Genomic DNA, 18151 nt, shown 5'->3' on the forward strand with positions numbered 1-18151 from the left:
TGCAATCCCTGGTTTAGAGAGAAAGTAATACAGGCTTTGTATGTGGGTTCAATAGAGAGACCTGCTGAAGATGTGGTTGATTTTTCGTCTCCATAAATAGGTACAGAATACAGGAGAAGGTATCTGATTAATGGGGTCTAGTCATAGTGAAACCAGTCTTTTGTCATACTGTATGTTAGACTAAAGAAGAGCAATCTTTTATTTTATTCTTATTTTATTCTATTACATGTGCATCACCCTTGAAATTGTCTTTGGGTCCTTCCATTCTAGTTCAAATGTCTTATTTCTCTGTGTATTTTTACAGTATCTCTAGCCAACTGGAGTCCATCATACAGATATGACCTTCTTTAGGTTGTGCATTATTTTAGTATGCAAAGCTACAGTATACTAAGGTTTAGGGCCATGTCATCTCTTTATATCATACCCTATCAAAATAATAAAATGTAATAATATAGGTGTGAGAGAATGGGTTATGATTTACATAATTGTTAGTGGTCAAAAAAAGTGTCATTGTTTCATGTTTGAAGTCATGTTTGAAGCAAGATTTTGAGTTGGTGAAAAAGAGTAAAAGTCATTAAATTTGTCCGGCCTTCAGGCAAAACACTGTGCCCACTAGAGAGTTACATTAGGTTAAATCCATTAACAATAAAATCCTTACAGAGTTATTGACTGAAGCAGGTGCACTGCTCTTCTGCTACAGTTAGTAATGAATTATACTGTCATCATGAGGTCATGCTAATTTCTGTTCTCACAGCCAACAAGCCAAATATTTTCGGCTGTATACACTACAGTATATTTTGTTGACTGAAAGATCTGTGTAAACCAAGTTGTGACATATTTAAGTTGCAGTGGGAACTTTTTCATTCAAGAGAAATGGTCAGTGGGAATGACTGAAGGCCAAAACTGACGGGAGAAAAGTCCTTGTGTAATTCTGCAGTGCACAGTGGGTATTCTGCCCACTGGTTCATGACTCACAGTCAGATCTGCAATGGAAAGGCAACAGCTTACTTTGTCTGTTATAATTTGCTAGTGTCAGCAGCAGTGGATAAATCGCCATTGGAAGTTATCAGACTGTGCAAGAGCAAGTGCTACAATATAAAGCTTTACTCTCTTGATATCTGTGACGAATCCCTAGGAATGTTTATTTTATGTTTTGTGATGAATTCAAGAGCACAGTTCTCATTGCCTTTGAAAATACTGTGACTGGTTCACCTGAGTCAGCGCTCTCTGTTGAAGTGGTTACATAAATGACAGAATGAATCATGTTCCAGGTAAGAACCTTCTGAGTGTTGTTAATTCAGCATATTGCACATTTTGGTATATTGATATATTTGTGTTTTTATATCACCAAAACAACAACAAAACATATTGGTATGCCCTGTTTAATACTTAACTAATAGATATTTTGCTTCTCACTACGGTGGAAAACCCTAACATTAGCAACTTTTACTTTAAGAATGTAATACTAGAATATGTTTCACAACTAGAATATACTATATACAGTACAACATAGAGAGCAACTGGGTCTATTTAGATATTTGTTTTGCAGATTCATGCTCTTCTTGATTACATTTCAAAGTTACAACTTCTGAATACTTTTAAAATTTTCAGAATCAAGTTCATGTTTATTGTCATGTGTACCTGAGTACAATGCAATGCTAATAATAGAATAGAATAAAATCAATAGAAATTGTGATTTAGTAGAATATAGCTGTGGTCCACACTGTTCATTGGTATTTGGTACTATTTTAGCTTTATTTGGTTTACCTATTTTTATAAAACTGCATATATAGCTATTTCACCTCTTTTTAATGCATTTGCAATTATTGTACTTGAGAGATTAAAATTCCCAGCACTTGCTATTTGGTGATCTCTTGCTCTCTATGAGCTGCTCATGAATAATTGATGCTAAAACTCTTGGAAGTTTAATATTTTGCATTCCAAAAGATATACTACCATCTGGCATGTTAAATTATATAATTTAAATTATTTGTACTTATATTTAGAAGTGTACTGTTGACATAGTATGTCAGCATACAGAAACATTCACTGTGGCTGTTTAGTACATTTTTGAGGCATGTTATAAATTGTTGTTGAAGCTTTTGTCATTTTCTAAACGTGTCCTTTTAAGACCATTTCATTAACCAACAGTTGCTTATATGTTCCAATTATATAGTTCTTTAAAGAAAAATCAGAAATAATTCATAACTTATAAAAACTTTATCAAAACTTTTCACTACTCATGTCAGAAACATGTGATTTGCTATATTTATCACAACTGGAACCAGGATAGAATAGCTGTTGTTCATTCAATAGCTTTAATGACATATTACATATAAAATTGTAATTCCTGCAAACGATACTAATAGTAATAATTTAAATGAAAACAATATGTAATTTTGAATTAGTTTTACCCCTCCTATATATATATAATCAGCAGCTGTCAATTAAGTCAGCTCAGGTTGCTCTCACCCTTCTACCAGAATAGCTGTGATAAGGCCTCTGCAGTTGAGTGAGCATCAGCTGCTGGAGTAATGATGCTTCTGCTGGCAACAGTATAAACTTGCAAGTTCCTGGCAAGTGACAAGTCATGTTGTGCTGCCACATGAGCTAACAGAAGTTCACTCAATCCTGGGAGTCACTACTTGAGGAATTGTGGGTCGCAATCTGCTAATGACATAGCCCAATTCAGAAAACTAATCTGCAAATAGTAACATCAAATTAGGACTCTGACACATCTTTAAGGGTATAGGCACTTGAGTGGCTCAGCTGGTAATTTTAAATTTAGCTGATCCAATGTTACTTCTCAGTTATTTGTACAAATTTGAGATCTTAATATGAAAACTAATGCAAAAGCAAACAAATTATAAGCAGTGTTCAGGAGTGTTCAGTGTTAAAGGTAATATATTTGTGTTATTTATGTTGTGATGCTGACTTCTAGAGTGCAAAATGATAATAAAATTAATTTTAAGTAAAGTTTGTGTACTGTGTGCACTAAACTATTAGTAATATATTACTTTCTTGCTAACGTCATGTCTTATGCCATTAGTTTTACCTAAATCTAATGTGCAACAATTTTGGCAAAGGAACACAAAATGAGGGTAATTTTGTAATCACGTTTTAAAAGCAGAGGTTATTTAGGAAGTATTTTGTTATTCTCTACATTTTGTTAATATTCATAAAAATAGATTTAATTTGGTAAGCAAATCTATACCATTGCCTTGTTTATAAGGTCAAGGCTAAATAAAATGTATTTACATAATTTACTAATTCAATCAAATTTATTTATTCACATAAGTTTACAGGTTTATTCTCCCTTTAAGTAATACAATGTTACTATATTGCTGACATTGTAGTAACTAACCAATTGAACCTGGTGTGTTGTAAATTCTGAGACATACAAGACTGTTCTAGCCAAGTTTCTGGTTTATTCTTAGCACAGCCTGACAGTGATAGTCAGATATTGAGCCAGCTGACTCTGGAAATGATCCTGATTTACATACTATTTGAAGAACCGCACTGCATGAGATTAATTCAAAGACTGTTTATTACTGTTACTAATACTAGTTACTGTATGCATTGACTTTCAGGTTGGCTTTATGTAACAGACATTCAGATACAGATAATTGTGAGAGACACATTTTATACATGGAAGAAAATTATTGACTGAAATAAAACTCTACAATGTTTATCTACCAAACTATTGAGAAGTTACTACCAGTCTTAGTAAGTCTTACTGGCAACATAAGCCTTAATTAGAAAGTAAACCAGCTATACCAGTGAAATCACTTGAGACCAACATTAATGGACAATGACTTGTTCCTCTAAGAAGCATAGTGTTACTTCATATCCAGTTCTACTGAAAAATTGATAGAATATTTCTATATTTAACTTTTATAAAGGCAGCTTTTTCTTGTATAATGTACAGTATAGATAGTATACTATCTATAGATAGTATCACCCTTTGATACATAAAGATTACCTTCTGAAATGAACTTGTCTAGGACTCTTGGAAATGTTAATATTAAACATGAAATAGCTTTAACTGCTGATATCTTTGTACTAAAGCAAATAAAGCCATTCTTTTTGCCTTTGAATCCTACTTGTTTGTCTTTCAGTTCTCTTTCCAGAGCTTTTGATAGCCTTTCTTGGAAGATCCTGTTCAAGACTTTCCCTGGCTCTTATAAAGCATGATACCCCTGTAGTTGTTTCAGTCTTGTTGCACATAGAGTTGGTATAGCACATCTGGGTCTGCTTTAAAGGGCTCTGCAGGTATTCCATCAGCTATTTCATTTTTCAACTTTTGTGTGGCCTTAATTATTTCTTTTTCAGTGGGTTTGTTGGTGTATACAGGGGGTGTTGTAATGGCCAGCTGGCACTAGATGATGGTGATGTTCTTGGGTTTAGTGATAAATGATTTTATTAGATATTTTCCTGCATCTATTGAAAACATTATGCCCACTCCCTCTAAGAAATAGGTGTTGTCCTGTTTGTGACCTGAATATAATATGGTCTTTCTACTTGACAAAGGTGTTTTCCCTGCTTAGATCCATCTTATTTCACTGAACCCTATCAGTGTAAGGTGCTATCTGTTCATCTCCTCCACTTTTTGTGAAGCTTTACCTCTTTAAATATTGCAAATATTCCTGCAACCGACTTTTGTATCATCTTTAGTTGTTATAAGGGATTTCAGTAGTTGTCATGTAATTATTATAAGGGATTTGCAATTTCCTTATGGATTTCATTGCACATCATCATTCATCTCTGTGATGAGGGACCTTCTTATTTTAAGTCTGTTTGTTTCACTGTAGATGAGAACATGATTGGTATACTAGCATAAAAAGAGCCCTCTTAGCGAAGGCCTCCATGGCTATTGTATTGGCCATTGGGACTGCCAACAACCATACTGTACTTCAAACTGTCTGGCAATTCTGTTACTTTTGCCTATTTCCACCTCTCATATGATTTAATCATATGATTAAACTTGATTGACGTCTTTATGCATCAAGTTTAAAATTCGTGCATCACTTCACCAACTTCCACCTGTCCCTCAAATATACAGTTAACATATCTTCCACTAGTCTTCCGTTTCTAGACATAAACCTATCCATTAACCATCCCCAACTCTCTACTTCAGTCTATTACAAACCACGGATTCACACAGCTATCTCCTGTACAGCTCATTTCACCCCAGATACACTAAAAACTCTCTCCCTTTTTCACAGTTCCTTCAGCTATGACAACTCTGCAGTGATGATATGGATTTCCAGAAACAAGTACTCAAAATGCACTCCTTTTTCATCAATAGAGGATACCCAACCCATGTTATTGACAGGGCTCTCATCCAAGCCAAAAACAGCCCCTGGACCATCAACTCGATCAGGAACCCCTGGCCTATCAACTGCATTCCTTTGGTGCTTCCCTTCCACCCTAACACACTTTCTATCCCCAGGACCGTTAACAACAACTTTTCCATCCTACAGGCTGATCCCTCCACTGGGGCTCTCTTTTCTGACCGCCCCATCATCTCATATCACCGACCATCTAATCTGCGTAACCTTCTTGTTCACAGCTCCCTGACCGCCCTCAACAATCATCCACACTAGGTAGTTTCCCCTGCAACAGAGCTTGCTGCATCACCTGCAAGTACAGTACATATCTAACACCACACTCATTCAAGGCCCCTCAGGACACCTTTCCCTCTTCTCTCAATGACAGACTTATTTTCATGTAATCTTCTCTATTCACATGCAGGTTTCGACTTCACACCTCTCTTCACCTCTCTCCACTTCGCACCACCTGAGTTGCCTCTCTGCCTCCCCCCTGCTCCCACCTCCTTCACTCTACCAGCTTTTGTTCTCCTGTGCTGTCTGCTCTCTCTTTCTCACACCCAAAGAAGGCTCCACAGCTGAAACATTGTGTTTTCTTTCTTCTCTTTTCAGCATGAAATAAACCTATTACTTATGTCTTTATGTGTATGTGTAGGTAGTTGCATGGCAGAAATAAGACACCCTCTCTATGCCTCAATGGTTAGATTGTAGATAATCCAAAGCTTTTACTCAGCTGTTACTTCTTCCATCCCTTTTTTCCTTTATCATGCTATTTACTGAAGAGTATCTGCTTCACTTTCAAGGAGCTCAATGGAAGTCTTCACTCCCGGTTTTTATACTGAACAATCACTAGCTGGATGCCAATCAAGTTGTATATCTGTGATGCATGATTTATACCAAATTTCAGGTGCTGCCTTGTGGGAAATATCCTTCTCATAGTGACCTGTCCACTGATCTCCTAACTTTAATTGGCATACGTCATCCCAGCACATCCCATGAGTGGGGCTCATATCCCCTGAAGAGTAGCATATCCATTACAAAACTGTCTCATCTCATCTTGTTAGAAAGCCTTTGTTACATGAGCAACATAATGATGTGTGCTGTTCTGCAGGAATGTTGTCATGTCAGGAACGGCAAAAAGTGGAGTCCCATTGTTTGATCAATGTGGCATAGTACAATCAGGTTGCAAGTGGAGATCTTTGCTAGCTATACATTCCTGTTTTGGGCTTCGACAAATCATTTGTTCTGTTGTACACATCAAGTAGTGCGTTCTTCCCACATACAGTATCATCACAGATAGTTTGCACAAAGCTTGGAAAGTTCTCATCACTAAAGAGAGCTTGTCTCCCCTGTTGCTCAGTCCATCTTAGATGAATTATTCAAATATCCAATACACTGATGGCACAAAGACATTCATTTTGCAAGCCTGACTCTTTACTGGTTCCTTGCTTCATCTTTTTTTTCTTGAAATTCTGCCTGGATATTCAACAGGTTAATTCACCCTTTCACCTGTACCCAATGAACACTCTCACTCATAAGATGATTTAGTGCTTATGCAACAAGGTCTCTTGAGTGCATCACAGTCAGTCATTAGTGATCAATTAATCAACATGACAGCAATCAATATCCAAAATGCATATTTTATTTTCTAAATAGAATGTTTTTAAATGGAGAACAATTAGAGTGTTCAGTGTCTTTTCATATTCAGTGTATATATAATACAAATTGATATTTTTGTTATTAATAGGGATGGGCTCAAAATGTGCTCAAGGCAAAATTTTAGTAAATGAAATGAGAAAAGGACTACAAGCTGTGTACTTTACACAGCCAATAAAATGTTAATGCCCTTTTAAAAAAAAGATTTATGAGATGGACAGCAAGCATGACTAAAATGTGAGAAAGTCCCCTTTGAATTGCTTACAGCATGTTGAATTGATGAGACGTTAATGCTGCAGTTCTATATAGTCAGCAGAGATTTGCTGACATGAAGATGAAGTTTACATTAATTACCACATTATTCATACAGTGTGTCGTTACCAAGTACAGTCTGTATTTCAGCATGAAGTGCAGTTGTTAATTTATGGATTTAGCTTCCACTCCTTTATGCCTGCAGAGGAAAAGGAATGAGATGTATAAAATGATGGCCCGATGTTCAAAGTACAGTATATGTGAAGATGCCTCCTTCAAAGTGAACAAGGAGTATGTCGACTAAGTGGTTACAACACATAGTGATTTGCTACAGACTGCTTTGTTTTACATCTTATATTTGAGTTACATATCAAAGATGACAGGATTTTTAAACCTCATTATATGACTAAGGATCACAATGTTACACTTTTCTCTTTCATTTAATCTTCCTGGGAAACTCTGTAAATAACATTTTTTTGAATACTATAGAGTTTAATGTTTTTGATTATTTACATGTTAAAGCTATATTTTGAAAAGCACTGTAAGCAATACGACTAGAGGTATTAGAAATGCAACACCTACCTTTGTTTACATTATTCATTTGTTGCGTTTCTAATAACTCTTGGTATATTACTAACATGTAAACTTACCTGTTTACATTGCTTTTTCCATCTGCATGTCTCTGTAACATCCTTCAGTACGTTTCAGAATGTTCTGAAGTGTCAGTATGGGCATTTTAAATGTCTTGAAAAACCAATTATTTTAATCAGCTGTGAAATGTTATGCAAAGCAGAAAGTTGATTGCCCTAGTTTCTAAATTCGTAAGCACTTCTCTGACCAATACCATTTTTCTTGTCTGAATAAATTAGTGTTACATGGTTAATTTCTTGACATCACATATCTGATTCACTTACAGTAGGCCAAGTTGCAAACCATGCCTTTTCTTTTCAAAATAATTACATATATTGTGCATTAACACTTGGATGGACTGATGTCCTGTCCAGGATGCATCGTGCTTTCCACACCTTCCTTGCTGGGATAGGCTCTGGTTTCCCTGTGACCCTGAATTGCATAAAGCAATTAGAAAATGGATGTACTGTATGGATTGTGCCATAACAAAGAGTTATTGTATCGTATGCATTATTATGAAACAAATTGCATTCATTCTAAACGTTTGTAGTAATATGTAAGCTACGATACTTTACAAAAACTGAATTAAGAAAGTAGTGGTACATTGTTGCTGTAGACAAAAGATTGACCTTTCAATCAATATAATTGAAAACAATATTGACCCTTAAAAGCACATTGTTTAACCTTTCACTGCTTGAACTAACAAGTATGATCTTTCTGTAAAAACAATAGTTTTTGTAACCTGCCAAATGAGCTGTAAAAATGCCCTTTGAGATTTTGTTAATCCACAATTTATTTGTCAATTGTAGTAGTCAGCATAGTTCTGTAAAAAAGATCGACAAGCACAGACTGTATGAAGGTACTTATGACCTAATTCAAACCTTTGTTTTCCTTTCTGGATATAGTTTGATGTGTATTTTCATAAGTTCTATCTGGCTAAGTGTCTCTATATTTTACAAATACACTGACGAAAATATTTTGTTTTAGGAGAGTATTTGGTTTTGTTATATTGTGTTCTTGCTTGTTCACTGTGGAAAGCTGGTGTTGTGACACGAAACACAATTCTCAGAAGCGCACATGCTATTCTTGGATTTTGTTAGTCATCTTACCATCCTGAGTGTGTTCTGTATTAATTAGCTGAAGTAACTGTCAATTGCTGAAATATCTGGACAAATTTGGATTGTCATGTATATAAGCAAGTTATTCAAATTTGTAGGTTTGTACACTGTAGTACCTCTACTCTATAGAAAGATGTGAAAATATATATATATATATGAATATAGAGTTTTGGCACATCTTAACACTGCTATGCAATCACAATTCATTCTCTGGCAAATTTTGTCCCTAATTGATTATAATTGCTTAGCTGATCCTTAAGTTTCACGTTTATATCTCTATAGAAAAAAAGAGCAGGAAAGAATTCACTTTATGAGTTGTGATTCATACATAGAAAAACTATGATCAAATTATTGCCAGGGTTTTATATTATAAATTGAAAGTTGTTCTATGAATAATATTTTATAGCCTTGCCTTCATTTCCCTTTGGCAAAGGCTAAAAAGACACAGACACTAAAAAGAGGCTATTGCTTTATATAGAAAAATGCCAGATCTTGATGGATGACTTATGTAAGACTGTTTTAAGACATCAGGAGTGCATTGACCTTTACTTAAACATATTCAGTTTAACAACAGATCAGAGGAAGGTGGTATACATAAAACCAATCAAATCAAACATGGTACCATTACCCACAGCTAAGGTGAAGCTTTTACAACTTTCCTGAATCCAAGAGTATATATGTTTACTGGCATTTATACTTATACTATGTAGATTTTGAGAATAAACAGCCAGGATATTGCAGTTGAAATGCAATATTTGATCATATGATTTGGCTATTGCAAAGCATTCCATCTTTTGTATGGTGACAAATGGTGGCTGTCGAAAAAAAACACGAAGGTCGTTAAGAAATGATATATGTGAAAAATATTATTTCTGAGGGTATAAAAGTTAAAGATATACTTGCATATGTAGCTCACAATGAAAATGAGATATTTGTCCTCCTTCTGGGTCCTTCTTTGTACAACACATTATACTAAAAGGTTTTCACATTTGCTCTGTGAGACAGATATATCTATGTTTTCATAAAGGAGATGAAAAAACAACAAGGCCACAAAAACAAATATTGCCCATAGAATTTTTTGTTCATTTCTGTACATTGCATACTACAGGTATATGCTATAAAAATAATAATACAATAAGTAAAACAGTTTCATTATAAAGATTTGTCTGTCCTGTATATATCAATATTTTGATATATAAACTTGTTTTATACTGATTGTACTGGATATAACTAAACCTTGCTGTTAATGTTAATTTATTTATTATGTTGGATTACAGTTTGAAATATTTAAATGTGGAGTATTGTACAGTATGTGCACTTTTGCAAAGCTTAATGAGATTTGGTAATTGGGTATTCCTGATGGATTAAACTTGGAATACATTATGCAGAAATTATGAGTAATACAATTCCCATTGAAAGAGAAGTAAGAGAACAATCCTTTTTTTCAGCTGAATGTTAAATGGAAAAGGTAAAGCTGGGCAAGATGCATAGAGGTATGAATGTTGCGAGTCTACCATCCGCACCTTCCAAAAGTTTAAAGAAGAAATTTGAGCAAGTGTTTTGGCTTCTGCTCCTATAATAGCTAAGGTATATAATGTACCTACAATGAAGCCTTGTAATATATGGAAAAATATGGATAAGCAAACAAGTTAATAAAAATGCACTGTTGTAGTGTTGCTGTGCAAGCTAGAAAGGAACGAGTATACTGTATGTGAATTCCATGCGAAAACATTTTTGTTATGAAGTAAATGCTAGATGCAAAGTGAGAGTTTATAAGAAATGGCATCCTCAATATAAAAATTGTGACACCAATACAAGTTCCTATTGAAAAATCCTGTAGTAAAGCAATGTGACATTTTTATTACCAAGTGCCTGGCATACTGTAGTTTGACCTCAAGCAGTTTATTTGTTCAAAATTGAATAGCACAAGTCCAATGGCAGACAGGTAGCCAAATTTGTTTGCATGGGATCACATTTGTATAATATTTTTATAGCAAACACAGTTCTAATTAGTAAATTATTAGTACATAATGCTAAGCATTACTGAAGAGGAGCCACTTGTCTAAGTTATGTTTGAACAGAACTGCCTTGAATGGTTTGGTTTACACTGTGCATTGATCAGTTTGAGCCCACAAATAGGCAAGAAATTGAAGAGCCAGTGTGAATGTAAAAATAACCTCATTAGATTAATTTTTATCTATTGAGATGTAAATGTGAAGCAGGTTTGCTGAAGAACTCTGCCACATTTCCCCAAGACTGAGGTTGTTTGAATTTTGAAAACAAAGTGGTGGTCAGAAAGCCATCTTGGTTTATAAGAATCTCACTTTTTTGGTACTAGATTGATGTTTAGGTTTGGAGATAATTGGACAAAATGTTTTTGAATAGGAACAGTCTGTTACAGGCTGTGTTCCAACAAGCAGTTGATGACTCAGTGTCAGCAGGAAACTTGTGAGAGGCACATCACCTTTCTTTGTTGATTAAATCTGATTGGAATCCAATAAATTCTTAAAGCAGTTAAGTCCCCCAACATTATTGAAAGCCTAACTATTCTACAGTAGGTGATGAAAATTGACAAGTTAATTATTGAAATGACCCATCAGAACATACTTTTGCAGATTTTGTGATCTAATTGCAGTTTTTTATGACTTTTATCATTAATATTATACAGTTCAGAATTCAGTATCTCTGTATTCCTTCTGAGTGTTACTGTAACTATGTTTTTGTGCTTATTTCAAGTAAATTAGAACAGCTTATTGTTGAATGAACATTTAAAACTGTAGGTGCGTTTTGAGCTAGTGTTCTGGCATTTTAATTTTGGAAAAGTTTTAAACATAGTGTACTGTGAATATTCTGTAAAATACCAACAAACCAAGAAGTCAAACTGAGGGCAACTCTGTTTTGTATCTCCACTAAGAAAGTTGTCAAAAATGTTAGAAATCAAACTGAGCAACTATAACATTATAAATCACTTGTTGTATTTTTTCTCACCGCCTTCATAGTGCTCTTTTCTAATACTGTTCAATAAGTAATAACTTCATCCTCAGAGGGCCAAGGTAGAGCTCTGTTTATTGAACTCAAAACTCAAATTATGTAAGCATGTATATGTAATAGCTAGTTTGAAACTACTTTGGATATAATTGCCATTGATATTGTTACGCCTATAGGAAGAGGCTATTTAGTTTATTGAGTCCAATAATTTAGAGACCATGGTCAAACACCTAGCTAGTCTCAACATGTGTAGCTCTCTGGAGCTTTGATGCAATAAAAGAACTGGTTTCCCTTTCACTTTGTTCCATTTAGATTTATAGAGAGAAAGATTTAACTATTGTTCATATTCTGTTTAGTTTAGAAGGCAAGGTTATCTCTCTGGTAGGCCTGTGTAGGTGTTGTACTGTATCTTTGAATATTTGGTAGCTGTCTGGGGTTTTGTGTTTGGTCAGGACGCAGGCTTCTGGGAAACCTGACACCTTGTTTGTAAATAAAGTAACTTACTGTAGGTCTATTTCAGTAATTCTTTGCTTTTGTAATTACCTATTAGTAACCATATACATGTATATTGCTAAATATTTACCAAATAAAAGTGTGAGATTATGATTGTATGCATAGCCTTTTGTGCTTGATATTGTTGTGCAAACTCATCTCACTATCAAGGAAATTATACACAATGACACAGCTCTGCACAGTGCATAATTCCTGAGGTACAGTTTGATGCCTGCAAATTTACCCACATTCTAAGTAAAGACATCTAGTAAACTTTTCTTTTAAATGGTATGATTTGAATGCCAGCTAAAGCTGAATGGTTGTTATTTTATACAGTATATCTAAAACCATGATATATATAAAACCATGATAATCTCAAAATCATTGCAATTATAACACTTGTAACCTTAAGCTTGCTCTCAAAGCACTGATGACCTCACATCTGTAAAAAGATGTCCTTGTTATTCTGACAAAATTCATAGACTGCAGGTAGCTACGAATTAAGTTATTTATAACAGAAAGGCAAGAAAAGAAAGTCATCCAGCTGCTGGCAGAGGGGACTGCATGGGAATGAGAATTGTAATTTCTGTTATCTGGCTATAAAGAGAGCTCTACAACAGGAAACGGGCAGAGAAAGAAAAAGGAGAGAAAAACTTTTTCTTCCTCTCATGCTGTTGTATTGTGCCTTAACTTCAGCTGAAATAAAGGCCTGATGATCCCATCAATTCTATAGCCTGGACTCTTTCCCTAGTCTTCCGAAGAGGGGTTTCCCTCACCTGTCTGCCTTCAAAGCAAAATTGCTTATATACCGTATACAGTAGTAGAATGTTTGTACTGTTTAACAATTCAGTAATCAGTTACATTAGAATAAATATATTCTGAACATCAGACAAAAAATGAATCAAACTGCAGTGCATTTGCAAAGTTAATCAGGTCAAAAGTCATGTGAATAACAATCTTTTTTGTTGCAGGTTAAAATTAACAAAATTGACATTTTGTTGAAGAGATATGACATGAAAATACTTATTATACAGTATATTGATTAACATTTGTTATCTACAGTACAGAGCAGATCAACAGGGATTCTTTAGGGATAATCACAGATTAATAGCATGTGTGGCCACTGTTGGAAATTGTACCAGATGTACATTTTTTGGAATGCATACAGTGTACTTTGTACCAGGCTGCAAATGCTGTCTTGTGGGTTTCTGTCTCTTTCCTCTCGTAGAGCCTGGAGAGATGTGTGTAGGGTTGAGTGATTTCTCAGCCCTGAGTCACATATTGTTCCAGCTCATTCCACAAATGTTTAAAGGGGCTCAGGTGAATACACATGAGGATATGTGTTGTCTAGATGAAATCTTGTAATGTTAGGATGAGCCTGCAGTCAAGTTATGTAGTGAGGTCTCAGGATTTGACAACCAAAAAATCCTGAAGCCAGGTTGCCATCAGTTCTTGCACATGTAGTGCTGTATTGACTAGAGCAGATATCTGTAACATTAGCTGTCAAGAGCTGCGTTCATCCAGGTTCTATATGTAACCTTGAATGATAAATAGATCAATAAACAATGTTCATTTATCTAAGCACCTGATACAATTAAGTCATATAGCGACCAGAAGACACTATGGCTCTTAAGGACCAAAGCTGTTAGCCCCTGGAATAGACATTATTACCAAGATCATCTAACTTGAATTTCCTCAGTTATTGTTTTGTTGTATACAACAATTAGTATATTGTTGTGTTCATCATGGTAGTCTACACTAGATTCATCACTAAAGTTAAATTGAATAATCCATTTGCCATCATTGACACTACTGTGAGTTCTGCATTGTTTCAGAAGATTCCAGGGGACAATGTCAGGCCATCTGTCCTGAAACTGAACTTAAGTTGGTCATTTGAGGATAAATGTTTGAAAGAGTATGGGTTTTTGTCTCATTTGTTTCATCAAGGTATTAAAATACATGTTTTATTGTGGTAAATATTTGTAATTATCAAGCATTCGTATTGCAAGAGATAGGTACATGTATTTGCTCATTTATTTGAAGTTATCGTTATAGACTATGATGCCCCTACAACATTAATTTCACAAAAAGAAGTGTTACATAGTGTAAAATAATCACATTTGTTATTAATTTAAATAATAACATACACATAACATAACACATTTTGATAAATTGCTATCTAGTGAGAACAAATCTGCTGCTAATTATCTTTAAAAGGAAGGTACAGTACTTAGAATAATTATCAAAGGCACAAAATGCTATTAAATAATACTATTTAATGGTTATACATGCTTTTTTGTTAGCGGGGTGTTTAGATTACAAGTATATTCAATACCAGAGATTGAAACTTTGGATATAAAATGTTTAGCATATTTTATATTTGGCAGACTTTACTTTACTGTTGTTTGGTCTGCTAATAAAACATAATATACCAGTTTTGTTCATGAGTGTTGAGATCAAATTATAATTATAAACTAGCTAGCATGATATTTTGTTTCTGCATTCCCAAGAACAGCTATGACTCCCAGAATTGAAACCTTGATTAACAAGTATTGTATGATGTTAACATCTTTAAGGTCCTGGCTTTTTAAATAGCATTTTCTCAGCGACATGATTGAGGAAACATCCAAGTAGTTTTGAGTTTTGTTTGGAGTATGTAGGTATTGGCACACACATTTGGCATAGGTTTCTAGCAGTAGTAGACCATCACTGTTCATTTTACTGTTTTATTTGCTGTTCCGTCCTAGCCTCACCAAATGCCAAAATCTTGACCGATGAGGGCATTGAAGTCTGCACAAATTATTAGCTTGTTATTGTGTATGTTAGTTTGTAGCAGGCGATTCAGCAGATTGACAAATACTGTTGGTTTGACTGGATGTTTGGAACATTTGCACTGATTTAGATAACATTTGCCACACAGTGATAGCTGAAGTTTCGTTTATGAATTGCTTACACCAAGTAGTTGTACTCCAAGACACAACATGTTTTATGGAGAATCCATCCCTGGCTTCCCTAGATTCATTTATGATTCTGCCATTCTAGAAAAACATATACAGCAATGGTCCCAATCAAGGTCCTGGTGACCCACACACCCGTTGTTCCATCCTTACTGTATCTTACACAACCAAACCCTTCATTCACTTAATATAACATTAATTTGAACTGTTTGTTCCCAGCTCTTAAACATGTGGGAGCTTTAACCATTTAACCATGTGAAAAAAAAATCTCAAACTTGTAACTAGAAAATGCAAATAATCTAATTTTTAGATCAGTTAAGGCTTCAATTGTCTAATTATTGTGGGATGAAATGAATACCAACAGGTGTGTGGTTACTCTGCCCAGGATTGGGAACCACTGATATACAATACAGTATGCAGCAAGACCATAAGTCACCTGTCCTTTGTCTTGTAATGATTCCGTTTGTGTAGTCGTCTGCATGAAATTTTCAGGGCGTGCCCTTTAGGTGGAAGCACAGTGTGTTGGATTTATTATATGCACCTGTCAGTGTGGTGACGATACCTTATTGAGGGTAAATACTATTAATATGCCCTTCGGCTGCATTATGCTAGACAGAATAAGACAATGGGGTGAACATACAGTACAATAGGTTAGGATATCTTTTCTAGCTTCATCTTTGGGTTAAGCTCGAGTTGTTTTCCCTCTGAAAGTGGGGAAAGTGGAGTAGATTGACATATTAATGAATTGTATTGTCACCTCATTTCAATGCAAATCAACTAAATCTTTGTTTTTTTCCAATCTGCATGTGTGCAGGTGATCCACTATGACCTGCAGGAATTATCATTTTCCTCCCACATTTACTGCTGTCTGATTATCAAAAGACTTGTGGTAAATTAATTTTAAGTGCTGGCTTTGATCATCATGATGTGTTTTTAATTGAAGTGGACAATCTGTTGCACACTAAGCTTGCACTGTATGTTTCACTAATGCCAGAACTAGTAAGTGGCAAAATACAAAGTATAAAGTATAAAGTATAGGATATAACTGTAAGTGCTTCATAACTGTATGTACTGTATGCCATGTTACTGTACTTGTTGGTGTACCCAACTTGCCAACAGCCGTTACTACCTGGTGTTACACAGAATACACAACATGATTTTGAATAATAATAATAATAACTACATAGACCATGGGCTAAGCACCCCCTACTACTTCCACTCACACCTCTTCCAGCAGCAACCTTAGCTTTCCAAGGAGATTTCCCATCCAGATACTGGTCAAACTCATACCTCTTAGTTTCAATGGGTGGCCAGTTGGGAGGTACAGGATGATACAGCCTATGATATAACATTGATATAACAGTAGCAGCTGGTCTTTGAGTATTGTTTAGTGGTCACATGTGATCATTTTAAGGAGGATAGGTAGCCAGCAAACACCAAAGCCATGCCTTTATAAACAGATCTTTGCTCCCCTTATAAACATTGTGAATGTACAGTATAATTGTGTATCTTTAAGGATGGTAGTCCAGAGTTAATAGTCTGAAATATGAATTATTGTGAATTTGTTATGCTCTATTATAGTAATTATTTGTAATTGATTGGTTGTGTACCAAAATTATTCCCTTTACCTTTGATAGTATTTCCATTTCCCAATTAGTCATTGCATACAGTAAAAGTTCTTGATTCGTGGACTTTATTCCACATTCCTCATTCCACTTCTCCAGTTGCTTGGTTTCACTGTTGTACAGTAGCACTGTTGTCTTAAAATTACATTTCTTTTCCAAAAATGATTCCATCACACAACCAAAATGACTTATTGAACATAGTGTCATTCTTGATTTACAGTAGTTTCTTTTTCTCCTGAATTGTTTGGAAAACATTTAAGCATTTACAGGCTGTACATGATACAGGTACAGTACCTCAAGGATGCTCACATGGCTGCCTCTGTAGGTCAGAGGTGACATCTGAAGTATTATTGCTGACTGCATCTGATCTTGTTTTAAATTAATAATGCATAACAAGGCTGTTGAAATGCTTTATTTTAATGCCTAACAATAAGAATTAGTAAAAGGGCTTTTATATAGGGGGATAGGTAGATATTCTCATTTAGGAATGCTTTACCTAGGAGATGCTAAGGGTATTACTTAGAGGTCTTATTTCTTATTCTTTTTTTTCGATTGAAGAAGTGTATTTTGATGCACAGATGGAATTTAATATTTAAGATGTCCAGATGTCCTCCTACATACAGAGTTCTATACATCACTTTTGAATGTAAATCTGGTGGGTAATATTCCCTGGATACATGTAACCTCTGCATCCTCAACCTATACAGCCAGTAGTAGGTTTGTGCATGTTTTGACATTTTTCATTTCTGGTACAGTAGGTGTTTTAAGGAAATGTGTAAAGGGGAGTTGCCAGGGTGAAAGGAAATTCTGTGTTCAGGTGTATGAAAACAGGTTACTGCTGTTGACTACACAGCATTCTCAAAAACTGTTCTTCATTTTTTTTACATTTTTGGGGTGCTTTTGAAAAATCAAATTAATATAAGTAATCTATATTTATGGTAAGAGTTGATGCTAAAAACCCTACATGTACAGAATAAAGACCCATTCAACATGCCCACCTTTCACTGTCATTCTGCTAATTGCATAGCCAAGAATTGAACCCGTGACATCTAGGCTATAGAGTTCAACTTGCAGTAGACATTCCAGTCCTGCAGTTCACAAAT

The 18151-nt window shown here is 35.0% G+C and overlaps 1 protein-coding gene across 1 annotated transcript in view; it reads left to right on the plus strand.

Moving 5' to 3' along the window:
- Window positions 1-995: 995 nt before the first annotated feature.
- The window catches only part of pak5 (p21 protein (Cdc42/Rac)-activated kinase 5), a 112287-nt gene continuing 95131 nt past the window's right edge, over window positions 996-18151 (plus strand). Inside the window, exon 1 of the mRNA XM_088908693.1 lies at window positions 996-1271. Coding sequence (XP_088764819.1) covers window positions 1256-1271 — 16 coding nt within the window. The 5' untranslated portion in view covers window positions 996-1255. The remainder of the gene's footprint in view (window positions 1272-18151) is intronic.

This window comes from Atractosteus spatula, chromosome 2 (assembly GCF_055471065.1).
Source record: "Atractosteus spatula isolate fAtrSpa1 chromosome 2, fAtrSpa1.hap1, whole genome shotgun sequence".
NCBI lineage: Eukaryota > Metazoa > Chordata > Actinopteri > Semionotiformes > Lepisosteidae > Atractosteus > Atractosteus spatula.